The 27,846-nt window shown below is 41.1% G+C and overlaps 1 protein-coding gene across 3 annotated transcripts in view; it reads left to right on the top strand.

Annotated features, from left to right (window-relative positions):
* Positions 1-27,846, top strand: part of PCSK5 (proprotein convertase subtilisin/kexin type 5) — a 302,119-nt gene that overhangs the window by 10,761 nt on the left and 263,512 nt on the right. For all 3 annotated transcript variants that reach the window (XM_030566779.1, XM_030566778.1, XM_030566780.1), the window contains exon 2: positions 21,035-21,139. In XM_030566779.1, coding sequence (XP_030422639.1) covers positions 21,035-21,139 — 105 coding nt within the window. The remainder of the gene's footprint in view (positions 1-21,034; positions 21,140-27,846) is intronic.

Below are 27,846 nucleotides of genomic sequence, written 5' to 3'. Positions count from 1 at the left end.
CTACATTTATAAGAATTAATTATGATTTAAACTTTCAAGAAGTGAAAGGGGCGAAGGAGCCATTCCTCTTAGTGACCGTGGCAGAAGGCTCAGCATGAATCAATAAAAATGGACACTGTATCCAAAGATGATACCTCCCACATACAAAAAAATAATGTCTGGCAATGGGGATCTGTTTCATGTACTTGTTTACCTGCTAGGAAAGTACTATTTGAGGTGGACCCAAAGTCAATGGAGCAAAATTACCAGCACTGTTAAAAGCACAGCTCAGAGTAAAAAAAAGTCTCAAACTGAAAATGAAATTAGGACTTTGGCTGTTCTCTAGATAGGGCATCTGCTCATAGCTGAAGCTGTACCTCTAACTCCTGAGAAATTCTAGGAATACCCGAGAGAAAAAATGTCAAGCAATACAACACTTTATGGAATTTGTGAATACCTTTCTACCCCACCCCTCTGATGTGTATAAGTAACAGACAAGGGTCCTGTCTGGGAATGACAAAGCAATTAAACATGTAAAAGAAGTTGTCAGCCAGTACGCAATACTTAACTGCAAAGATGTGAATGGGAGTGCTCCAATTCAGTGCAATGCAAATGAAAAGGAACTAGGTGCAGCCTTACTAAGTAGCTTTTTATGTCAAACTCACTTTTGCTCACAAAGCAACAGTATGCAGAGAGTGAAAAGAAGTGTCTTATTACAATATTTTCATGGGAGAAATTCATTCAGTACCTGCATGGTGGAGATGTGATCAGTGATGATGATGCAGACCATAAGCCTCCAGAAAACAGCTTTCATAAACCTTTTCTATTACCCCAAATGCCTTCAATGTAGATTGATAGAAGGAATATAATTTGAAGTTACACTGTAGAAAAGGATCAGAAATATACAAAGCAGACTTCCTATCTAGAGCAGCACTACCTCAAACTTACGTTATATTTGAAACTCTTGATCATAAGACTTTAAAAAAAGATAGCTTTTGCTACTGAACTCAAGGAAATTAACTATGCTGAATTGCTTTGTAACTGGATCAGCATGTAGCCCAGATAGAACAGCCTGGACAGCAAGATTAACTACTGTAGCCACTGAGAAAAACAGGTCTGTGTGGAAAATGTGAAACCTGAGCAATAGTGCATAGTGTACAAAACAGAATCATATACATATGAACCAGAGTTTCTATACCCAATGCTGTAAGACCTGAGACACACAGAAACATGTCTTCACAAAGCCAGAATTACTGTTAATTAGACATACGTTGTTATAATTATTTATATTACTGTAGCGCCCAGAGACCTATTCAGGATTGGATTTCCATTGTGCTTCAATCCTCACTAGTGTGAGGATTAATCGGTTGACATTACTAACACGATGTGAAGATGAAAAGTGTTATAGAAATGCTCAACAAAATTAATAGTAGTTGTAACGGCAAGCTCTGATATCTTTCATGAACATACCACTGACCCAAATTTAACTTATGCTACTACATGAAAACGTATTTCCTAAATAGTTGTATGCATGATATTATATTTTGCATTTGAAAAGGACATCTAGAAAAAAATGCAGCCATTGACTATGGCTCTGATCCTGCAAACATCTGCCTGTAAAAGAAGTTATGCTCATGAGTAGGACTACTCATGAGTGTAAAGTTACTCATGTGTCCACATCTTTGAAGAATTGGATCTTAGAATCATTAGGTTATAGAAAGAGAAGGCTCATCATTCAACAGCAGGTGCACACTTTTGAACAGCTCATGAGCCTTTTCATGTTGCCTGCATCTTTTCATCTATTTTTCCACTATGTAAGTTAATGGAATGTTTCTTATTTGGTTGCTGACTTTCAGATAACAAGTATCCTACATTTTAGGGCAAAATCCTTCTGTGATATGCCACACTGAATCATGTGTCATGTCAGTAATGTTGAATGTCAAGCTGAGATAACCATCAACCTGAGAAATTGGGAAAGTTCAGTTTTCTAACAGGAGGTCTGAAAACATTGAGGTTCAAATTCTGGCCTCGTGTGCATAGATAACTCCACATGAAGACATTAGGACTTGTTTCCGTGCATAACTGGTGCAGAATTTGTCTCTTAAAACAGGAACCAGAGTGTTACCCCTCCCAGGATTGTACCACATTAACTATATGTTTCATCTGTGGTAAACAATTAGGAAAATTTGGTTTCCTATCAGCAGTCTAGCGTACTGTCAAATGTTACTAGACAAAAAAAGCATCTGTTATGGAGTCGTTAGGTTTGTCTCATTTTTGGTTAAGTAAAAGCAACCTTGAACTTTGCTCTTTTTTGCCAAAAGCAAATAGGCCTTGCTCATGTTTGTTCTCCAGAGCCAAAATACAAATCTTAGATACATTGCTAGAGCTCATGATTAAATCGGTTGCTACATTTGTATGTGCATTCTTATTCAAATTGTGAAAAAAAAAAAAGGTGCTGCATTTGTGGTGGTATGAGTGTTCATTGGGAAGTGAGGGCATTGTTGATATCTGTATGCTGTGTGCTAGAAATTTGAGACTAGACTCTGACGGTGGCCTACATTTTTGGCTGTTTAACTTAATTAAAAGTTGCAGATAGCCTTCACTTCTGGATAACAAGAAGCAGAGAACATTCTATTTATTAACATTACTGGAATTTCTTGTGCCTATTGATATGGCAACCAGCTTTAAGTACAAACAATACACGAACAAAACAAAACTAAAAACCCGCAGAAATTATATCTGCTACCCATAGCACATGGCTGCACTACCTGTCACCTGATCCTGCAAATCCTTACATGAAAAATTTTTACTCACAAAGGTAGTAGGTATGCCCCAAATATTAAACTTAGAGTAGCCTAAATTAATAGGCAAAATAAACTAAGCCAAAACCAAAAAGTCAACCAAATGCTGCCCTAAAAAAATTATCTGAAGTTCCTTAAAGCAAGTTGGTCTCTAGTGGGCCAACCAGGAAGAATGAATTCTAAAGGCAGGGCCTTAAACTGAGAATGGCCTGCCACGAACAACACAGGGTGAAAGGTTATAGAGTGAGCTGTGGTCCCTCGAATAGCGAGGTCCCAGTCCATTCAGGGCTTTAAAGATTGCTACCAGATGGAAGTGAAAAGGGGCGTGAGTGCAGAGATCTGAGCATCAGCCTTACAAGCTCACAGTAGCTTTCCCCCATTTAAGTAACAAGCAGGCAGCTACACTCTTTTGTCACTGAAATGTATGGATAGTATTCAAATGTAGCCTAACAGAATTTTCTAATTGTGTATTCCCGAGGAGACAAAGTGCCTAGATATGCATCATGTGAGCATTAAAGAGATGTGGTTGCAGCTATCTGGCGCATCACTGATTTTACCCAAGAATCCAGGAGCAACAATGCCTTCCTTCAGAGCCCCTGTGTAACAGGGTCTGACCCGTACTGGCATCAAGCCCTGACACTGTCTCAGATTTGTTTTCTTGAGCTTTTTAGCAACTGCCCCCAGACCCTTATGAGTCAAATACACTTCTGAGGATCTGGTTTATTGAAGCATAGAATGCATATCAGTTTATATGACAGGACATCTTTCCCCAACTCATCCTTAATTCAGTCCTTTGCTGAGCTCAACAGTTCTTTCCCAAAACACAGATTTTGCTCCCTGGAGTTTCCTCAAGCTTCTTAAGGCTTCTGCCCCTCATTGCACAACTCCACTCAAGTCATTCTGTCTGGCTACTGTAGAGAACCCTTTCCCCCAGTTCTCTCTGACCCTACAGCTCCTGAAAGGGCATTCCTACTCCCTGCAAGTCTCTTTCCTCTTTCCACTCATGGAACAGGCTTCTTCTTATAGGAAGTTCTGCCTCCAGCCTACTGTCAAGTAACCTGGTCACTTGAATCAGCCACCAGCCTCCATCATCTGGGGCTTGATAGCTTGACACAGGTGAGGTTGCTGAGCTCCCAGAATGGGCCAGCACACACTGGGGCACCTAGACTGTGGACAATTTTGGCGAAGTCAATCACATGTCATCAATGATTGGTGCTGACACCACAACTACCTACTCTTCTAGATGCTTCCCCTGCCAATGAGCCACATTTCCATCTTGTTAGAGTTGAGTCATTTCCCTTTCTTGGTCATGTGCTGGGAACATAGTGAAACTGTTGTATTTGGATAAGGAGACATAGAGTCGACTGTAGCCTGCTAATGACATTAAAGCCCTAAACACATAGTAATCCCACTACTGTACATATATGCACAGTGAGCAGGGAGCGTGGTTTGTAGGATCTCTGATTTATCTCTTTACATTTCTGACACATTTAAGGTGATGCATTATTTTGAAGCTGTGTTTTCAAAATAATATGTGTCCGAAGATATTTTAAATATTAATCAATTAACCAGACCTTGTAATGCAGGAATTATATGGCTTGAAAGTAAATGTTTTACATTTGAAATGCGGTCTGTGTATTTAAAATGCATCTTCTTTTATGCCTTTCATTATTTATTTCAAAGCTGACCAAACTTCCTGTATTTAAATGTATGGAACCATGTATTAAATAAATGTACACTAGAGATCATAAAAACAACCTGCCATCTGTGAAGGCAAAATGTTTTTCTTTCCTTTGCACAAATAATTTTGGAGACACAGCTGTGTATGTGTTCATTGATCAGTAAAGTTCTAAACTTTAAGGATTTCTTTCCCAAAGAGGATGTCCCAAGAGTATTCTTTATAAACATGCTCTGGACATACCCCATGTATTATCCTGAATACTTTCAATGGCTCTGGTAAATCTAGATACCTGATCACCAACTGTAGCTGGACCTCACAGCATTCACTTTTCTTCACATGCCGGAGTAATTTTAATGCTGCTGCCAAGTACTTTGAGAGGTGTCACTACTATAAAATGTAGATCCAGAACTTTTTTCCTGATTGAGCCTGGATTCATCAAGATATATGCTAGGTGTTGTCTCAGTAAGAGAACAATGCAGTTTCCATTAAAGACTGTGAAAAGATTCCCATTGATTTAAGTAAAAGTTGGATTGAACTCTAGTTGTCCTTCTGACACTACCGATGAGTGAGAGCAGGAGGGGGACCTTACTGTCTGAATTTGAAGGATGTAATTTTTTCCTGTTATTTCTGACTTGACATAACTAGATTAAATAGATAGTAGATTCCTACCTGACTATACCTAGAACCAGCAGATTTTGTTTTGCCAAACATCATTTAAACTGGTAGCATGTTCCTGACATTTCCTTTCTGATTAGATGTGCATGCTACAGGATCTGATATTTTTCTTGAAGCTTGTCTCTAGGTCCTGCAAATACAAGTGTTTTCTTACTAACAAGTACTGAATTTCAGTATGTATCTATCTATAGGACTCTGTGCTGGAACGTGAGTAGTCCTTGCATAAGTAGTTCCATCAAAGTCAATGGGACTACTTGTATGAGTAAGGATTGCTCATGTGAATAAGGGTTGTGGGATTAGGCCTCAATTTTTCAACAGGATATAGTAGTGCCTTTGTAAGGATCTTGCATTGATCAAATTAGGTATGTGCATATTATCACTGAAATATCTGGCTCTGGGATGGTTTGACCTTTATTCATGCTCTGTTAAGCTTGTTGTGCAGAGTGGTAGATTTTTAGACTTTGATACAGGACAAAGTCAAAGAAATATGTTACAGTTTCACTGTTGTGGCAGTTTACACTGATAAAATGATTGATTGAACTAGAGTGATGGGTATTTAATACTGCCCCACATCACGTAGATGAACTAAACTCATTCTCAGTAACTATCACGAGACAGCTTTATTATTCTTCAAAAAATGTAGTGAGGATGGAGGGGGAAATTACTTAATAAATTCTGATGTGAAAGTCAATAAAATGAAAACGTAATTACTATAGCCAATAAGAACTGAGTTCTGATTTGTAAGGCAAAGTGCAGTCTGAAAAGGTGTATTGCTGCAATTTTAGGTGTTTTGTGGAAATAGCATGACTACTGTGTGTTGATGTGTCAGTCACTTTCAATGTTATAAGATCTTCTGATATTAATGCAGTAGTGAGTTTTATGCTGAAATTAAAAAAATGAACAGAAACATAGCATCATGTCTGAGTTGGTGCCCAATCCTGCAAACTCTTACTCACAGATTCTTCTCTCACTTAAACTAGTTTAACCCAATTGACTTCAACAGAGTTACTTCTGATTTACTTTGGTGCAAATGAGAAGAGATGAGTGGGACTGCTGAAGTGGGTCAGTGATAGTTTTCAGGATTGTCTGATATTAAACATTTTGTGATCAATTTTCAAAGGAAATTAATGCCCATTTTTCCCATGAATCTGTTTTATTAAAACATAAAACCTATTTAATAACTTATCTTTATACTATTGGCATGATTGAAATAACAGTGACTAAACCTTGTAAAGCCTCATTATTTTCCAGAATTATTTTAATATATTGATGAGAGTCCAAATTAATTCCTCCCATCAGTAATGCTTAGGATTTGGAATAGTCATAAAATATGGAATATGTCAGTGACGTAAAGTACTTAAATGAACATTCAAGGTACAGTATATATACTCATTTTCTTTTCTTTCATTCTCCTTTTGCATTTCTCCACTGACATAGAAGTCAATAAAAACAGCAATGAAGATTATTCTAAGTAAGACATATATCAGCTTTTAAATTACCAATTGGCGAGTTAGTAAAGAAAGAAAAGAGAAGAAGGTTAGAACAAAAGCTGCAGTTGTATGAACCTCTTGAAATGTTAAAGAGATTTGTTTCCTGCCCAACAGCTTTTTTTTAGAGAAACAAACATTATCATTTCCCCCCACAGCTTCTTTATAGGTACAAACAGCATTCATTATCACTTGAACTTGCATGGATAATGATTACAAAACTGTCTTTAAATCACTGCAGTCTATTTATTTTGTGGAAAAGGATTAAAGTATTTGCTGCACTTATTTTGTAGTTCCTATGGAAATATCATGAGGTAAATAGTCGGGTTCAGCAAAGAGAGGCATGAATAATCAGTTTAACATTACATTGTTTTATTTGACAGAGACATTAACTTACCTAAAGGTCAATCCCTCCCTTCATAAAACTCTCCATTAATGGGTCCATAATTGTGTTTCATTTTGTGGGATGATTAGGCTGGCTATGCTGCATGATAACATTAACTAGCTTTACATGAGAAATCTGAAAATTATCTTGTTTAATACTAAGACATCTGTTGAAGAACTGAAAGAAAAATCTTGTATCTGTTTCTTAAATTTTTAGTCACTTATTTTAACATATTAGTAAAAATCATAACCTCTCTTTCAATCCTTGAAAGGAAATGGATAGAGGAGGGGTGTTCTTTATGGACTTCAAAAGGCAGAATTCAACCTTCTTTTAATTTAGAGTATTTGAATGATCAACATGATGGCCAAATATCACTGTTAAATTCATTAGGAATTCTGTTGGTTTGGTTCTTTAAAATGCCAACAACTTGACATTTTTACTCACTGTTCATTAGATCCTTGACTCCAGTTAGGGCCAATTTTGAGGTCCTTACTCAGTTTTTACTTGGGCCTGTAATGTACAGCCCTGCACTGAAGTGGTGTGGTGTCACATTGCTTCTAGGGAAACATTATCAGGCATTCTTCCTTAGATGTTCAGAAAGAGTCCCTTGGCTCTTCCTCCCCATTCTTGAAGTGCAGCACACCCCCATTTCCCATGGTGTGATAGAGGGAGGTGAGGCCATAAGCCCATCCTGTCCTATGCTTCATCTTCTTTTGGGGTGCTGAAGGGACTGCAGTTTTCCCTAGCTCTTATCTTAGTCACACTGGGAAGGCTCCTTGGTCCATTCTTTTCATTGCACGTTCATGTAAAGGACAAATATATAAAGCTAACCCTCAGCTTTCATTTAGTTTTTAGTCAGGCAATCTCCTATTACCGTTATTGGTAGTTTCCCTGTCTAAGGTACTCAAGATTTGGCTTAGTATGAATATTATTTTCTTCAAAGCATTCCAAGAGAAGTATCACTGGATACAGTTAACTGTAGTCAATTAAAATCTCTAAGTAGTTTTATTTAAAACCACCAGCTAACCGCACCCTCCTCTCCAACCTTATTTATAAGGAGAGAACAACTTCAGATTGAAATCCACAGGATTTAAATGAATATATAATCCAAAAAAGCTGCCACAATCCTCTTTTGAAGGATTGTTCATCCTGTTTAGAAGGGTGCTTTTAATGAATAATTCTTTGTGATTAAACACATATGAATATGAAACTATTGATACATTTCTGATCTTTTCAAAGGTCATCCTTCTTTTAAAAGATTACAGTGTTCCCTGAAAATTCTAACCTCTTTTATCATTGAATCTTTTCTCATTTTTGCAAAGAATGTTCACTTAAGACTAAGTTGTACTAGTGGGTAGTAAGACCTCACTCTTAAGTATCAAAACATTTTATTTCTTTTGATGATACAACAGCATTACATGTTGCTAAATGTTTCTCAGCACTTCTCCTTTCATCATGTAATTTCAGATGTTGAATATGGTTTCCATGGTAGCAGTGATGTACGAGAAACCCACTAGACAGAAGTTCATTTGCAATATTTCTTTCGGTGCATAACTGTACATTCTTTTTGTATTTGCATCATCTATTGATCCATAAAGTTTTGTCCTGTGTACCTTGAGCTTTTTCAAGGTAGTTAATCAATTATTAGTGTGCTGCATAGCCTAGAGGAAAGCTGACATATCTTTATATTGGTAAATATATTTTGGAATATGACCTGTATAGGGAACAGATTAGAGAAACTTTGATTATATAGGTGGTATACAAAATGCAGTATGTAATCTCATGTAAATAATTTCCATTATAAATTTTTTTTATTTTAGAAGTTCTTTAAAACTGTATATTCTCTAACGTCTCTATCCACACTCTAATTACATTTTTGGGCTGAAATTTTTAAAGCTTCTTAATGGATTTAAATGCTCAATTCCTATTAACCATAAAACAATGACTTTGAAAATCTCAGCCTTGATATTGAAATAGAACAGATGCAAAGAACTCAAATTGCAGTTGGGGTTATTGTTGCTCATTTTGTCCTGTTAATAAAGGCACATATAACAAGTTAAAAGTCTAGAGAGTTTATTTTGGATTTTATATTGAGGCACTTAACATGCTAAGGTTTTTGTGCGATTTTTAAAGCAAAATGCAGCAGTATGTAAACCATAGTAATAACATTCCTCCGTGAAAGAACATAATGCAGAGCTATTTTATGTTAATAGCTCGGTTTTTCATTTTAGACATCCACTGATTGAAAAACAAAATTGTACCCTTCCAGTTCAATGTAAATGCCCAGGCAAAATTTCTACATGCAAATAGCTGAAATACAGTGGAAAATTGCCCAAGGCTGCAAAGGAAGTCAGCAGTGGCATACATTACTTCAGTAAAGTGTTATATTTTTCTCCGTATGGAAAAAAAAAAAAGGCGACAGGGAATATCAAGGATAAAGGACTTGTTATGTTTTAGGGATAAAGCTGATTTATTTAAAATAGAAATAGTGATCTTCCTATTGTAACAGCAGGATGCAGTAATTAATCTTCCTAGTGTTATTCATGCACAAGTAATTCAGAAGAGAATCACCAACCTGTCTGTGTTGCTAGTTGGCTGAACTTCTTTGTCTTGAGGACCAGGTTCTTTTCAGATACTGATCAAGAAAACTCATTCACAGCAAAGCTTTTTCTATCTGAGGGGAAGGCAATTAGCTTTTATTTTTGTCTGGAATTAGAGTTATGACCATCCCTAATTTCAACCTATGAGATCGAGAAAAAGTGTTTTAAGGGAACCCAAACCATTATAAATATCTAAATCACTGGTTCCCAAACTGCAGTACAAGCCCCCGTGGGGGAATTCAAGACTGCTCTGGGAGTTAAGGATGGGGAAAGTAACCACTATGCTGCTCAGCCTTGTCTTCACTGAAAAAAAGTGTATTTTTTGCCTCTCATTAACTGATGTCTTGAGGTAAAAACACGGTGAAGACAAGACACTTTCGTTTCACCATGAGGTAGACGAAGCAATGTCAACCCCAGGCAATGGTATAGCCCTACCCTTAATGCATTTCTCTCAGGATAAAACTAAAATGCCTTGTTTTCAACTGTGTTTTCACTTTGGGGTAGCTCACACTGAATAGTCACGCTAAGGTAAAAAAGCACACCTCTTTTAGCAGTGAAGACTACCTCAGACTACAGCACAAATGATGAAAAAACAGAGGGAGACTCTGCACTCGAAGAACTGCCACTCTCTCCACTCCTGTCTATGACAGGCCACCGCTAGATTTGGGGGGATGGGTTGAACAGCAGGAGAGGGTCAGATAGTGCTAAGCACCCATGTCTTGAAAATCAGATATCTTTAAGGTGTCTCAAATTGGGCACCTAAAAACTGAGGAACCCAAAATTACTAGCCACTTTTTAAAATCTTGGCCTTTATTTTTCTATATATTTTATTTTATTTTATATTGGCATTTTGTGAGGATGGAGGAAGGGCTCATTACCATAGTATCTGCATACTTCAGTAATGGGGTTTCCAGGAATGCCATTGAAGTCAGACTCTGATCTTTGGCAGATACTGAGCTGCTAGGCCTTGGCTACACTGGCGCTTTACAGCTCTGCAACTTTCTCGCTCAGGTGTGAAAAATACACCCCCCTGAGCGCTGCAAGATACAGCGCTGTAAAGCGCCAGTGTAAACAGTGCCGCAGCGCTGGGAGCGCGGCTCCCAGCACTGCAAGCTAATCCCCATGAGGAGGTGGAGTACGTAGCTCTCCCAGTGCTGGCGCCGTGACCACACTCGCACTTCAAAGCGCTGCCGCGACAGTGCTCCCGCAACAGCGCTTTGAAGTTTCGAGTGTAGCCAAGCCCTTATTCTGAAGAATGTCATCATTCAGAGGCACAAATTTTGGCAATGTTGTGTAAACATATTTGTTCCCTACCAGACTGGAGTGCTAGCCTGAAGGGAAAAAAGGAATAGGGAAGATATATGCATTGGCACATGAGAATACTAGCTGAGCCCAACTATCAGGCCTGGGACTATACTACAAAGTTAGATAGACATAAGCCGTCATGTGTCAACCTAGTTGCACACGTTTATACTTAAATTTGTCTCCCGCTGATGTAAGTGCCCTGTTTCAGTAAGGCAGTAACACCACCTGTCCAAGCAGTGTGTAGCAATGGCCAATATACTGAGGGCAACATAGTAAGAGTGTAGACATTGCAGAGTGTAGACTGTAGAAGAGTGTAATTACTCAGATTGACCCTAACAGTCCTCAAACAGCTGTCCCACAATGCCCAACACTGACAATTGTGAACTTCACTTCCCTGGGGGTCCTGGAGACTGAAAGGCTCCCCTCCCCTTTAAAGCCCTGTGAATTTTTGAAATGCCTTTTCCTGATTGTCTAGCTTGGTGAGCACACCTCGCAGCTAGCTCTCTATTGTTGTGTGTTACTGCTCAGCTGACCATGCCAGCTACTCACTCTAGATATGCGCCGGCTTGGAATAAAGAGGAGATATTGGATCTCCTGGGCCTGAGGAGAGAAGAGGCTATGCAAGCATAGCTACAGACCAGCCAAAGAAACATGGACATCTATGAGCAGAGTGCATGGGGGATGCAGAAGAAGGGGTGTGACAGGGATCAGCAGCCATACCGCATGAAAACAAAGGAACTGTGTTAGGCATATCAGAAGGCGAAGGAGGCAAACAGTCAATCTGATGCTGAGCAACAGACTTGCCGTTTTTACAAAAAAAAGCTGCATGCCATACTTGGCAGAGACCACACTGCCACCCTGCAGACCACCATGGATACCTCTGAGGAGCTGGAGTCACAGGCCAATGGTGTGAACAGCGAGGAGGAGAATGAGGAAATACATGATCGGGGAATCCAGCTATGGCACAAGCCAGGACTTCTTTGAGGCTCCACTGCAAACCAGTCCCGGCAGTAGAGCATGAGCGAGCCTGATGCAGGGGAAGCATCCTCGGGTAAGCATATAAATTTATTTCCCATTATAGTGAGGGTGCCCCCAAGTTAACAGGACACAACTATCAACTTTTCATTAATTTACTCGTACTAGAAGAAGTACAACAAAGAGAGGCAGCGTTGTTATCTACTTTTCATTCCCCTGTGGAGTTAGGCAAGGGGGAGCCATGCAGAGCAGTTCGTTTATGTACACAGCACTGTCCCTTGAATCCTCCTGAGAGATCTCAATGAAACTTTCATGGAGGTACTCAGCAATCCTTTCCTGAAGGTTTCTAGGGATGGCAGCCTTATTTTTCCCTCCATTGTAGGACACTTTCCCATGCCAGTCAGCAATAACTTCAGCGTACACCATTGCAGTAGACAAGCTAGCAGCATATGGGCCCTGGCAGCTTTGAGATGCCAGTAGCAGCTGTGCTTTCTCTGCCTTTGTGCTTTCTCTGCCTTTCCTGTGGAAAATGGTGCCAGTATTCAGTGTCTTTGCCCCATACTCATAGTTTTATGCAACTGAACAATTCCCTCCTCATTTCCCTCATCCCTGGTGGGCCACACTCACCATGGCTGGTGCCGTGAGTGGCACAATGCACAAGAAGTGTCAATAGTCATGTTTTGTTTAAAACCTCAGGGGAGCAAGGGAAGGGAGTTCTGAATCTTCACTTTTGCTTTCCATTGTGACTATACTGGCAACAGTACCTCTGTGTGTTTTGTCTGCAGCTGCTGCCTTTGAAGCCTTGAAGGGTCCCCCGTCCACAGCCACGGAATGCCCGAGTCAGATAAGAAGGAGAAAGAAGAGGACTTGGGATGACATGTTCAATGAGATCTTGCAAGCCAGTGCTGCATCAGACCGTGAGCAAAGGGCCTGGAGGGTGAATACTGCAGACAGCCTGGAGAAGGAAAGAGTAGACAGGAGAAAGGCCCAGGAATCCTGGCAGGAAGAGAGAGAGATGGCAGCAAACACAGATGCTTCAGACTCTTGTGGACCTATGAGTGGACTCTTGTGGGCTCACCTCTCTTTGCAATCCATGGAGAACTTCATTACAGAAACCTCCCAACTTCCCCCCACCCAAACATTCCGTGCAGCATCAGAGGCCGCGTCCCTACCCCACCATTCCCCCTCAGGGGACATTAAGGACAATCACGGCTTCACATACACTGATCTGATAGAGCAACAGTTGCTGTATATGTAGGTAAAAGTAGACATGAATGTTCTTTCCCCTTGTTAAGGTCTGTTCCATTAATGTATTAAGTATTTACTGTATTTGCATTTAAATTTCACATATTTTTCTTTGCATTGATTTTGTTACTGAATAAAATTCTGTTATTGGGGAAATAGTTTTTATTCATTCATAACATATGCTACAGAGTGCCTAGAAGTTTCTGAAAGCAACCAATTACTTGTTACTGTATAGTGTGGCACAACTCATAGGATCAGTGACAAACACCATGTGATAATCATAACTGTGCAGCAAAATTCCTAAAGGGCCCCAAAACAGCAGGTCCAGTTAAAGAACAGTACTCCACAATGCATTACTGTGGCTCACTGTTAATGTGCTCTTTCACAGCCTCCCTGAGCCGTATAGCTCCTCACTGAGTTCTTATAATAGCCTCTGTGACTAGCTGTTCAAACTCAGCAGACAGCCCCCCTCTGCTCTCCACCCTCGCAGCTACCGTTCACCCTCTGCCTCACAGATTTTATGCAGGACAGAGCAGGGAGCTACAACCCTTGGAATGTTTTTTTTCACTGAGATCCACTGTCATGAGTAAACAATGCCAGTGTTCCTTCAATCTACTAAAAGTGCATTCTACTGTCATTCTGCACCAGCTGAGCCGGTAGTTAAATCTTTCCTTGCTGCTCTCAAGGTGGCTGGTGTATGGCTTCATGAGCCACAGGAGCAAGGAATATGCTTGACCCCTCAGGATCACTATTGGCATTTCAACATTGCCAATGGTAATCCACTAGTCAGGAAAAAATGTCCCTTCTTACAGTGTTCCGAACAGTTCTGTGTTCTTAAAGATGCAAGTGTTATGCATCTTCCCGGACCAGCCAACACTGTCAGTGAAGTGTCCCCAGTGATCCACCAATGTTTGCATAACTGTAGAAAAATAGCTCTTTCTCTTGATGGACTCTGTAGCAAGATGGTCTGGATATACATGCCATCTATCACTTCATCACAGTTTGGGAACTCCATTGCTGCAAATCCATCTACTGCATCCTGCACGTTGCCAAAAGTCACAGTCCTGTGTATGAGGAGATGATTAATGACCTTGCATATTTGCATGACAGTGGTCCCCACATTGGGTTTTCCAGCTCCAAAATGATTTCCCCTGACCAGCAGCAATCCGGCGTTGCAAGTTTCCATGGTGTGATCACCAATTGCTTCTCCACTGAGAGTGCAGCTCTCATTTTGGTGCCCCTGCACTGGAGGACTGGATGAGCTTGGCACACAGACCCAGGAATGTGACCTTGTGCATCCGTAAGTTCTGAAGCCACTGCTCATCATCGCAAGCCTGTATTACAATGCGATCCCACCAGTTGGTGCTTGTTTCTCAGGCCCAGAAGCAGTGCTTCATCATCTGCAGCTGCTCCTTGAATGCCACCAACAACTTTGAATTGGTTCTTGCTGTGTCCCACAGCAATCTGTCCTCCAAGAAATCATCATGTTCCCTACTCGTTCAGTTCTTACAGCTCTGCAAATACCGGAGGATCTTGCTTCCTGTGCTTGCAACACCTATGACAAGAGTGCAGAGCTGTTCAGGCTCCATGCTTTTGTCAGAGATGATGTACAGTGAGGAGGGCTGTGCAGGTTTGTGGGATTTTTTTAAAAAAGGCATGAAATTTATGGGATATAGATGACATTATGAGATGGAAACTGTTGCAAGCTATGAAGTTGACCCCTTGTTCTCAATCACCCCTGCATGACTCGTTTTAGTTCCAACATGTATTGCCAAAACTTCCCAAAAGAATGTGCAGGATGGTGGCGGGTTGCACATGTACAAGCAATATGCTAATTGCAGTGGCTTTATGCCGATGTAACTTGTCGACCAAAGCTTGTAGTGTAGCCATAGCCTTAAGTATAAAGACAAAATAGCAGCCTGACTGCCACAATGGTTTTAATTTGCTGCTTCAGTGCAGAACAAGACCAGAGTACCCAGCAATGTCAGTAACAGGGTATTTTTTTTGTTGTTTTAATCATGGCTGATTGAAATAATCCAAAAAACTCATTTACTCCTCAGGAGCAGGAGGCTGGGCTGCAAAACCAATGGGAGAGGCAGGGAACTGACATATTTGGAAAGAGGCCTGCTTGTCATTGTTGGAATTTCAGCTTGATTAGTTTCCTGCAGCTGTGATCTTCTCTGTCTTTTCTATTTAAGTTCTTTACTAATTGGCCACCTTTTTAGTGGCTGAAACTGTATAAAACTGAAAGCAAGTCACTCTTTAAACTTACCGTGCTGAAACATCTATGGGAAAATGACATGGGGCCTAATACCTTGCAGAATGTTTACTAAATAACACATCATGGGTGAGATTCCCCTTCTTCAACACAAAACTGGAGTAAATAGGCTTTGTTTGAAGAAGTAGGTGGCAGCTTTGGGTAATTAATACATATCTTATTCTACAGTCAGATATCCTGGCAGCTCCACAGCCCATCCAGGGCTGCTATTCCTGCCCTGGTCTAGCGGATCCAGCACTGTGCAGAACTATCAGTAACATCCCACCAAGGTGATAGAAGGCAAGAAGCACAGAGCATACTTTTGGCACTGGAGAAGCAGCTACAGTGTGAGTCACTATTGAAGAGTGGTTTGTAGGAAAGAAACTCCCACTGCATGGTCTGCCTGCTTGGAATGTGAGCTGGAGACAGGATTTACGCCTTGGGCAGTTCATACCTCTCCATTGCTATGTGGCTGGATTGTACAAATTGTACATGCTACTGAGTAAGTAGCACTGCAGAGCTTCACTTCCCGCTAGGAGAGCTAAGGACAAAGTCAGGACCTGCATGATATGCAACGCCTTCCCAGGTTCCCCAGTGCACAGGGAGAGGGCAAAGATTGCACTGTTGTTTAGCATTGTGAAGCCTGTTTTCTCTTGGTGAGCTCAGCCTGTGGACGGGCCAGTGTGGGAGGGAACTCTTCCATGCTTCCTTATGTATAATTTATATAATATACAATTATAATTAAAAATTACTACAAAATCTTTAAAAAGTTGAAATCCAAAGAATATGTTGTGAATGACCTGAAATCTTTTATCCAGAATGTTTCCTTCAAAGAATTTTTAAATTTTAAATTTTCGCTCCTATTTGGAACAAAGCCAAATTTCAAAATTCCCAAATCCTTTGTAAAAGAGAACTTCCATCCTCTGCACAGCCCTAGTGATTTGTGTGACCAAGGATGCACAGAGGGACAAGTTTCTGCACTCCCCTGGTTGCAGGGACTGGTTGCAGGGATTTCCAGTTGTCTCTGTTACTGAGGCAGAATTTGTACAGTGGAGAATCCTCTCTTCCCTCCCAATTCCCCTGCAACGGCCAGGGAAACTCTGGCCTAAGGATGTCTCTCTACAGATTCAGGCAGTCTACAGTGCGGCTCACGAGCAGAAGGTTATGTTTGCAACCAGAAGGAGTAGAAACTTCTAGTCTAAAACTTTAAATTCTATGGAAACTGATGGATAAGTCCCTTCCCACCAGGAAACGTTTCCTATTTCCCATTATCAAATGGGCAACTAACTTTGTCAGCCCTGCTGAGGTGCTGCTATACAGGATCAATGGAAATGTTCAGTTGTTGGTGAACCTAGTCATATAGAAGTCTGGTGAATGTATGTAATGCACTCAATACCGCATTTGTCATTCATCACAAGCTTTCTGAGGACACTCCACGGTTCAGTTAGGTAGAGGAACTGAGTCACTGTATCCTGAGTTATCCTTATGCTACTTTCAAAGTTAAAGCTGCCTTAGGGAAAATATATTTCAAGAACTAAAGCAAAGGTTTTGTTGTTGTTACACAGTAATGACAGTGTGTTGGTTAACTTCTTCAAAGTTCACTCATATTCTTATCTGTAATAAAGCAGGCAAGACATCCTAACCATAGCAGGGATGTATGTATTTGTTTACATGTACATGTGGTTCTCTATGGTCCAAGGATTTGGAGGGTCTAAGGAAATTCCCATTAAGATAAAGGAGGATAATAAAATGTATAATACACTACTGCTTTACTATGAGAAGGCACTGGCTTTCACTGAATAGGAATAAAATTCCATTTTCAAGATTTGGGCTTTTTTGGTCCCGCTAGTATTTATGAACCTAATCCAGTGTTTCTCAGATGCGACCACCATGGCCGCACGTGGCCACCAGGGGATTTTCTTGCGGCCATAGCCTCCTGGGTGATGGGGGTGGGGGAAGGGAAGGAAGCAGTGGCCTCTCCTTCAAGGCCTCTAGCAGGAATTGAGCCTTGCCCCCTCTGGAGACACACACACTGAGGAGCAAGCATCCAGTTACCCACCTTCCCAGGAGTGGTGGAGACAGACTTCAGCCCTGGGGTGGCAGACAGCAGGCTCCAGCTGCAGGGCTTCGGGCTCTATCTCTAGGCTCTGGGGTCTGTCTCTGGGCTCAGGGCTTTGGCTCTGTCCCCCAGCCACACAGCGGTGGGCTCCAGCCCCAGACCATGTAGCAGTGGGCTCTGGCCCTGGGCTAACCTTCTTCTCCCATCACCCCAGGCTCCCATCCATTCGCTCTATCACTCCGCTGCCTCCCTACCCACCTCACCATTCAGGACTTAATTTGTATCCTGGCATGCCCGGGTTGAGTAAGTCTGCTGTGAAAAGTGATATTTGTATTTCACAGCAGATTAAGGTTATATCTACATTAGCTCTTTTGTCAGGCAGGGTGTGAACAAAATACTCCCCGACTGACAAAAGTTTCACAGACAGAAGTGCTAGTGTGGACAGCAGTATGTCAGCGGGAGACACTCTCCTGCCAGCATAGCCACTGCCACTCGTTAGGGATGGGTTAATTATGCTGATAAGAGAGCTCTCTCCTGTTGACATGGAGTGGCTACATGGGAGACCTTACAGCAGCGCAGCTATGCTGCTGTAAGGTCTGTAGTGTAGACATAGCCTTAGTAGCTAGCCGGGAGGCTGTGAAAAGTGGTATTAACATACAAATATCACTTTTCACAGCAGCAGACTTACTAGCCAGCAAGTCTTTAAAAACACAACCAAAAGAGCAAAAGAAAAAAACAACAACAAAAAAGACCAGAATGTGCAAAGCACCTTATTTGTGTTTCTAGTCTGTTTAGATCCAGTAAAGAATAGAAACAGCTGTCCATTATTTTTATTATTGAGTCTGCAAAAATAAAACCCTACATAAATAAATTCCTATGATTTGGATATGTCTATGTGCATATTTATTTGTTTTTAAAGTTAATTAAGTATTTTAGGAAAAATAGTCAGTGCAGGCACCAGCAAGAGTTGGTGGCCCCACTCTGAGGCTGCCAAAAATTTAGTTTTGAGAACCCCTGATCTAAACTATGGATTTCTGACAACTGTAGTTATCATTATTTGAAAAGTGATGGTGCTTGGAGGACATTGGCCCAGCCTCCCAGCACTTACTTCTAAGTTGGGGGTGGCCAACCTGTGGCTCTGGAGCCCCATGCGGCTCTTCAGAAGTTAATATGTGGCTCCTACGTAAGGCACTGGCTCTGGGGTTAGAGCTACAGCCGCCAACTTTCCACTGTGCCAGGGGGTGCTCATTGCTCAACACCTGGCTCTGCCACAGACTCTGCCCCCACTCCACCCCTTCCCGCCTGCTCCCCTGAGCCTGCCGTGCCCTCGCTCCTCCCCACTCCGCTGCAGAGCCTCCTGTACGCCACAGAACAGCTGATGGGGAGGTACGGGACTGCTGGTGGGCGGGACTGCTGGTGGGCGGGAGGCTCTGGGAGCAGGGAGATGATGTGGGGGCTACTGACGTATTACTGTGGCTTTTTGGCAATGTATATTGGTAAATTCTGACTCCTCACCTGGCCACCCCTGCTCTAAGGGCTCAGTTGTGCCTCATTAGCGCAAGCCTATCCTGGGAAGGATTCAGAGGCAGTATACACAATGCCTGGGGAGCACCCCAGCACACAAGGGGAGCAGCCCCACTGCTTCGCCATTTCCAGTGGATGGAGCACGTGCTTCCCTGCTGGTTGGTGTGTATGTGTTGGGGACGATGTCCTCATCTCCACCTCGCCCCTTTGTGAGTGGCTAGTACTGCTAGCTCGGAAATTCAAGGAGTACAGTTGTGGCCAGCCTTCTGCTCTCTTGACCCACACAATGGTCAGCCACAGCCTACTACTAAGCAGACAAATGCAATGCAGACACGTAGAGCACTGGGTAATCTGAAAATGTATGTGGCATAAAACAGTCCAGATTTTCTCCCTGTCCCTTCCCCTCTCCTCCTCCCCCAAATAAATGACAGATTTTGTGTGTGCATTTCTGTGCAATGGTGAAATACAAACCTACTTGCTTTGTGACTGCATTTTGTGTGTGTGTGTGTATAAACAAGGAGTTACAGTAGAGGCTCATTAATCCGCACGAATGAGAGGGAGGCCGTGGAAGATTAAAGTTGTGTTTAATGTTGTGGTTTAGTGAATATGCAAAAAATGCAATTAAAGCAACAAACAAACAAGAAATCCCCAGGCTACTGCATCAAACAAACATACAGCGGAACCTCATAAATCTTCATAAATGGGCCGAGACCTTGCACAAACTGGTAAAGTTTGAATGCTGCCAATACTGGGGTGAGGATTAGATCTGGCACCACTGATTAGTTTAAAGCACCCTAGCCTTGTTTCTGGCATTGCGCGCATCAGGACAGAGGCTAGGAGATGATGAAGTGTTCTGCATTGTCCTGTAGGCAGCACAGAGCCAGAGACTTTAGTCTTCATGAATCCTAAAAACAGATCCTTGGAGCGCTGTTGTGTTTTCCTGCCAGTTCTCCTAGAACCTTAGAGGTTGAACAGTTGAGTTATTTCCTGTATACTTGTCTTTATTAAGGGCTATTAATTCAAAACACAGAATCCATGAGGTTAAATAACTATTCTTCCACCATCTTTTATGATTTCATTCAGACTTGTTTTCAAAACTACCCCAAATTTGCTTTCTAAGGTCATTTGAATGTTTACAATTTTAATAAATATTGTTAAAAATAAGCAAAATAAAGAAAAAAGAGAGCGAGAGAGAGATCGATCTGAACACTGTTAATTCAAATAAAGGATCTTTCTGTAAGATTTACAACTATTATAGCATTTTTTTGAAGGTCAAATTTCAAAATGCTTAGGGGAGGCATTTTCCCTAGGGTCAAAGATGTTGGGTGTGTGTGGATGTTTGTAAGTAATGTCTTAAAAGTCTGGCTATCCATTATAAAACAAGTGTTAATGATTTAAAATTTATTACAAAGATTGGTGCTGGGTAAAACTAACATCATTACCAGACTGTACTGAAGTGATGGATACAAAGTAATTTGAATTCTGTTATTTAGAAGTTGCCCATTTTGACTTCTCATAACTTGAATAAGCACTTCTAGTAACTGATTAAGAGTTCTGACATTACTTCTCCCTTCCTCCCCAAAGTCATATATTTATATTTCTTCTGAATGGTATGATGCTTAGAATTTTTGGGGGGTAAGTTAATGACATAAATAACCTATTCTGCATTTTATAGTACATTTCCTTGAGCAAACTAGATGGAATGGTTTTTAATAACATATAGCTATTTGATGATTTTTATACTTGCCATGTGAAGACAGTTTGGATATAGATTGGTCTAGAATTACTTAAAATGCTGCATATAAATTAAACATTTAAAAAGGTAGATACAGACAGGCTAAGCAGCTCAATTATAATAGTTGGTTTTGCAGTTGCTGCCTCAAGGACACTGCATGCATTTCATATCATATGTCCTTTTGAAAGATGATCACTGGGGTTCAAGTAACATTTCAGCACAGCTGGAAATTGCATAATTTATAGTCCTTTAAAAAATGAAAAACAGAAAATTGCTTTTCATAAATTAAATCTCTCTCTTTCTCCTCTGTCTCTTCCTCCCAACAGATTGGAGCACTGAAGGATTATTACCACTTCTATCATAGTAAAACAATTAAAAGGTCAGTTCTCTCAAGCAGAGGTACCCACAGCTTCATTTCAATGGAACCAAAGGTAAGAAAATCCAGCTAGGCAAGCATCTGAGACAAAAGCTTCTGCATTTTTTATTTGAAATGTCATACCAGGAAACATTTGCCTGGATGGCAGCTAACATTACAAGAGTTGTTATACTATCTGTTCACCAAGGTACCTTAAGATGAAACAAAGACAAATACCATATTATTAACTGATGTGCTATCCTCAGAACATAATGTCCAGTGTTGTTCTTGGGGGAGATGTACTGTAAGAATTTTGTTAATGTACTAATCTTTATGCTGTGCCTCGCTAGTTAAAACTCCCAAGAATAAACTTAATTGGCTGCTGTTTTCTTGTCAGCTGCCTTTGTGAATGAAAATGTGCAAAGTAGGATGATATCTCCATGGTTTGGTGGTATTTTTTGGCTTTTTATGATCATTTAATGCAGTAGGGGAATTAAGATTTGCACACTCTTTTCCATGGTCCTTTTAATTAATCCTTATGCCTTATTTTATATTAAAGGACCATTTTTTATTTGAAATGTGGCATCTCACCCTACATCATATATTCAGTCTTAGTAAATTTTAGATATTGGGTAACTGAGGGCATTGGGTAATACTGGACAGTCTGTTCTAGCATTGCATAATATTTTATCTTATAATTGTGGCTGAGAAAGCATTTTTATTGCAAGCCCCTAATTTCAGTTGTTTTGTAACTTCTCCCCAGACAACCTTAGAGATGGAATTTCTTATGTGTTTCCTCAACCAAAAAATGAATATTTTTGAAAAAAGTGTGAGAAAAAATCATTAAGCTTTTTTATTTTATTCAAGTGTGAAAAAAAACCTTAGTGTTTTTCAAGAGTTAAGAAATTTTCCGCTACTTTTTTAGCACTTGGATTATATAAACATGGCATGTTGATCCCCCTTATTGAGAAATTTGTGCTTTAGAAAGAAACTCAAGTATAAAAATAATCAACAAATAAAAGCAGAATGCTACGCATGAAAGATAAATGTCACCCAATGACAGTGAGTAGTGAATCCTGCCTTCCTAGTGGTGTGAAAGGCTATCTAGGAAGCATAAGTTGGGTAGTTTTGCTGTGCATTGAGGCAAGAACAGGATGTGGGATATCTACAAAGGAGGTCTCACACAGTGTATGGCTAAACTGTCTTCTCTAAGGGCTCCATCAATCTTACTGTTCAGATTGTTTCAGTGATAAACATGGAGAGGGTCAACGGCAAGGCTGGAGGGTCCAGGAATACTCAGATTCACTGAACAAATACCAAGTGCTCCTCCCTTGCATAGGCAGTAGCGCAAATGGAGTGGAAACCATTTGCATCTTCTTAGCAACTCCCCGAGCACATGTGAGTCTTCTGTGGGCACAGAGCTAGTGTAGCTGACTTTGTTGCACATGGACATCACCTAGCACAAACACTCTGGCTATACCCACAGTCCCTTGTGGATCACTAGCAACATTCCTAGATTAGAGCAGCCTTGAGTGAAGTATGGGGAAGGGCTAAGGCAGAGCTGAGCAGAGAATCAGGGAGACATAACCAGTTCCCTGATGGCCCCTTGCTGCGCCAAGTAGATTTTGGCCACATGAGAGAATCTGCCCTATCAAAAACTACGAATGTATAGTTCATTGGTAATCATAACTATGAATTTCTTGATTTTATTTTTTAAATTATATTACTGTAACACCCGAAAGCTCCAGTCAGGGTTGAGGTCCCATTATGCAATGCACCGTACAAACAATGAAGACACATACTCTGTGATGGTGTTTTAGATTCTAACAGAAGTTTACAATCTAAATAGGTGAACACTAGCGTTTGTGGACTTTCCAAACTGTTTAAAAGTAGCTTCCGTATAACTTAAAATCCTCTTCCAAGTGACAAAATAACACACATACTTAATTATACATTTGATTTGAAAACTGTGACATTGTTTTAGTACACTAAGGGTACGGCCACACTGCCCATCGGATCGGTGGGTAGCGATCAATCTATTGGGTATCGATTTATCGCGCCTCATCTAGACGCAATACATCGATCCCCAAACGCGCTCCCGTCGACTCTGGAACTCCACTAGGGCAAGAGCTGGAAGCGGAGTCGATGGGGGAGCCGCAGCCATCGATCTCGCGCTGTGAGAACAGGAGGTAAGTCGAAATAAGATACGTCGACTTCAGCTACACTATTCCCATAGCTGAAGTTGTGTATTTTACATCGACACCCGCCCCCAGTGTAAACCAGCCCAAAATGGATGTAGAACTGCATATGTGCCACTTACGATAGGCCCAGCCCTGAAAGCTTCCATTCTTCCTCTTTCTATGGGTATTTTGACTTCAGGATTAGACTTCAAAATTTTAAAAAATAAAAGAAAGATAAAATACAGGGCCCAATTTTAAAGGGGCATTTACTCAATCCCCAGCTTGGTGCTCAGAATTAATTTCAAATAAATTCAACATGTTAGTTGGCTAAATACCTGATTTGTGCTAATTCTGTAGCATGATCTCCACTTAGTGGGAATTCAGGAAGTTAATAGTAGTATTTTTGTAGTCTGGTATTTCTAAACTGTCTGTGTACATAGTGTTGTCATTGACTGTGTGAACACAAAGGGCCAGATTCCTCACTGGCATGACTTGGTGCAGCTTTATTGATTTCAATGGAACTATTACACTTTATGCCAGCTGATGTGTGAGTCTTTCTTTCTAGAAATTTGTGAATGTGATTATTAATGTCTTAGAAACATATTTTCTGATTTGGATTAGGAAGAAAGTTCCTTTATGGTCAATTAGAAGTGTATAGAGTACACATTTTGAAAATTTGGCCCAATGTTTACATGAATCCTACTCTATCTTTAAATGATTGAATAAACCATATTCAGCATAGTAGAATGTTGTCTGTATATTGAGAAATATATTCATTAGCATCTGCAGTGATCCCTTTGCTTCCCAGCTTAAGAACGTACATTGGCACCACCAAGAGAGAATATCAACTAGATACTTTTAGAGGAGGAATGGTCAAAGTGAGCACCTGTGGTCATATGTAGACCTCCAGCACTCTTAATGTAGCCTAGCACACTACTCTGCAGGGTGGAGAGATTCACACATAGCTTTCTTCAAAACAGCACTGCTAGAGTGCGGTTTACTGAGCATGTCGTCACCTGTTGCAGCTTGCTGTAAAAATTGATAGTAAGATAAGCAGGAGAGAGGCCTAGACCCAAAGCAGGGATTAGTATCATGCACCAAATTAAAGTATTGCCCCAAGTCTATAGTGAACAGGCAAATGACGAGACAGAACAAAACTCCCTGGCCTTTCTAACAAGCTCCGCCTCCACCAACTAATTCTTTCAGGGTTCACTGTAACCCCCTCCTCAGCAGTTGTGGTCTCCTCTGTCATTCCTACACAGACTGCTTTGAAAAGTCCTTTTGGGAGTGTTAGTGCATATGTATGGGGGTGAAGAGTGATCAGAGTCAATCCATGACTAGTGAAAGGTATGGGGAGCTGCCGAGGGTGTTGGGGAGCCTCTCTGTGCTCCCTTCTGTGCCTACATGACTTTCCTTTAGAATCAGGTTGGTGCAGAATTCCCCTTTTGAGGAATGACGCAGGTAAGGCGTCCCTCAGTATTTGCCCCAGGACTATTCATTATTTATAGCGTGCTAACAGAAAGGGATGCTAATGGGAAGGAGAACTAAAAAACGAGTGCGATCTCAGGCCATGTCTACACTACCATGCTACAGCCACGCTGCTGAAACCCTGTAGAGGTGATGCAGACTACGTCAATGGACGGAGTTTGTCCACTCCACTTCCCTGAGTGGTGATAGCTAGATCCATGAAAACATTCTTCTGTTGACTGAGCTGTGTCTATACTGGGGGTTAGGTTGACCTAACTATAATGCTAGGGTGTGTGGATTTCTCGCATCCCTGAGCACTGATACTAGGTCAACCTAAGTTTTACATGTAGACCCGGCCTCAGTTACACTAATATCAAACAGGTGTAAGTAAGATTAGAATTGAGCTCTTCTTACACCAATGAGATTACAGTTTAAAATAGATGTCAGTAATGAAGCCCACACAGGAAATTAACCACACATCACAATAACACATATGAAATACACAAGTCTGTCTGCAATGAGTGAATTCGTTTTTGGTTATTTAAAAAAAAAAATAAACAAAGGGCCAGCATTGAAAGGCACAGGAAATCAGGATCATGGCCTATAATGTGTAACATGCCCTTAACGTATCTGAAAAATCAAGATGGCTTACATGACTGCTGTGTAAGGCTCTGTAGTACAATACTTAACAAAAGAGCTACACTAAAAATCATGTTTGCTTAATAATCTTCCATTAAGAATCTCATATCTGTGCTTTAATTTCAAATGATGTAAATACAAGCTAAAGAGTGTCCAATTTTGCCCATCAAGTCCCCAATGCCCTGCATGACAAGAGAAATGGAGATCTGAAAAATGAAATGTTGTTCAGAGCAATGCTCTTAAATTTGAAATTAATAATTCAAGTACCATGCTGTAACTCCATCTGTGAAATCTTCAGTTTACAAATGACAAAGGCATTTACAGTACTAGTGTTTTGGGGCATTGTTTTTAGTCTGGAATCATCTCACCTTTTGATTTTGTTAAACTCCTTTTATATAGTAGTAGTTTGGTTTAATCCGTATTCAAATTTTTTCATACTCTGGAAGATGACAGTATTTGAGGCCCAGCCTTTCTTCTGTTGAAATCAATAGCAAAGCTTGGATTGACTTCAGTGAAGATAGGATTTGTCTCATGTTGCTGACATTTCACACCGTCATGACCACCTGTTCAGTTCCTTTGGTGGCAGCAACATTGGGAGAGCTATTGTATGACATCTAACTCTATTAAGAGCAGATCTATGTGACCTGGTGCTTGAAATGCCACTTTTTGTCAGCACCACGTCTGCACTGGTTCTGCTACCAGAGCAGAACTGGTGGTAACAACAGTGACAACTCTTAGCCAAAATGTCTTAGTGTAGACAAGACCTATATGTGCAGAGCTATCCTCTAGGACAGGGTTCTCAAACTGGGGATTGGGACCCCTCAGGGGGTTGCGAGGTTATTACATGGGGTGGTCACGAGCTGTCAGTCTCCACCTCAAACCCTGCTTTGCCTCCAGCATTTATAATAGTGTTAAATATATTAAAAAGTGTTTTTAATTTATAGTGGGGTCTCACTCACCAGTGCAAAAGTTTGAGAACTACTGCTCTAGGAGAGTCACACAGTGTGACAAAGGCTGGACCAGGGCCGCCCAGAGGATTCAGGGGGCCTGGGGCAAAGCAATTTCGGGGGCCCCTTCCATAAAAAGAAGTTGCAATATTATAGAATACTATATTCTCGTGGGGGCCCCTGCGGGGCCTGGGGCCTAGGGCAAATTGCCTCACTTGCCCCCCCCCCCCCTTTGGGCAGCCCTAGGCTGGACAGCTGTAAAAGAGTGATGGAAGGCAGATATACTAGCCATAGAATGATAAAGACCATTTCCCTTATAAGCTGAAAATGGGTTACCTCTGGTCAATTAGGGACACCCAAGTCCAATTAAGGCTGCTTGAGACCTTGAAAAACTTTTCCTCCCATGAGAGATGGGGAGGAGAGACAAGGTGCTGCAGGGCTAGTGGCAGCAGGGAGAAAGGCTTCTCCAGGGTGGATGGCTGCTCTCCTCTGTATGGGGGAAGCTATATAACAGACTGCCTGTTTAGGAAAAGGACTGGTACCCAAGGAACAATAACACGGCCACCACCATCAGGGTGAGACTAGGGAAAGGTATTCCCCTTTGTTTTGTGTTGGAACTGGTTTCTTTTGTTTATTTGTTTGTTTGTTTGTTTTGTTTGTTTTTTTTTGTCAGAGGGGCACTCTTGAGGCTTGCCTGGAAAATATTGGGAAATAACCACCCAAATGGGAGAATAAACACCAACCAGGGTGGGGCTGAATTACTCCAGCCCCTCACCATCAGAGAGGGAAGCACTGAGCCTGTTGAGATGGAGGAGATGGGAGATGCCTTGCCACAACCCTGTTCTTAACTCTGGCAAGACAGCAGGGTGGAAGTTTGTGAGAGGGTAAAGGAAGGAGAAACAGTAGTAGCCACAAATAAATCATCATGTTGCTATGTAGCAGTGTTTGTACCAGTTCAAACTGCTAAACAATAAATTAGGCTAACATGGGGTTTAGCTAGCTGAAAGGCTGGGAAAAAGGATGGATTTCACCACAAGATTATGGTTTTGCTTTGGCAAGGATTCCGGAGCAGAAGTTGAGAAACTACTCCTTGGGAATCTTGCCAGTAGGAAGAGAGAATGTACTCATCTCTTCTTGATCAGCGTGCTTGTTATAGATATAGAGGAGGGTTGGGTGGTTTCCCAATAAACCGTGGGATGGTCAGGAAGATGTTCAATTATTTTTGGATTTAATATGCCAGGAACGAAGTCTTAGGTTGAGTTAAAGGGGAGGAGGAGGAGGAGAACATCCAACCCTGCCAATAAGTAAATTAGTATTTCACACAGTGACGGGTCAGCATGAGAATTTCATTATGGGGTTAAAGCCCCAGTCTTTTTAAAAGTAGTGGGTTGGACTTTCAGCTTAGAGCAATTCTGGAGAGGAGTTATTATGGGAAAGTTTGTGTTTAGCATTGACAATGCCAAGTGTAGGTTGTTAAATGTCATTAGTGAACAAAAAGATTTTGTTAGCTAAACAGAATGACAAAGCTGTTCAACCATGAGGCCAGGTGA

Source organism: Gopherus evgoodei, chromosome 6 (assembly GCF_007399415.2).
Source record: "Gopherus evgoodei ecotype Sinaloan lineage chromosome 6, rGopEvg1_v1.p, whole genome shotgun sequence".
NCBI lineage: Eukaryota > Metazoa > Chordata > Testudines > Testudinidae > Gopherus > Gopherus evgoodei.
Note: the sequence above shows the minus strand (reverse complement) of the source record. Positions and strands in the feature narration are given on the sequence as shown.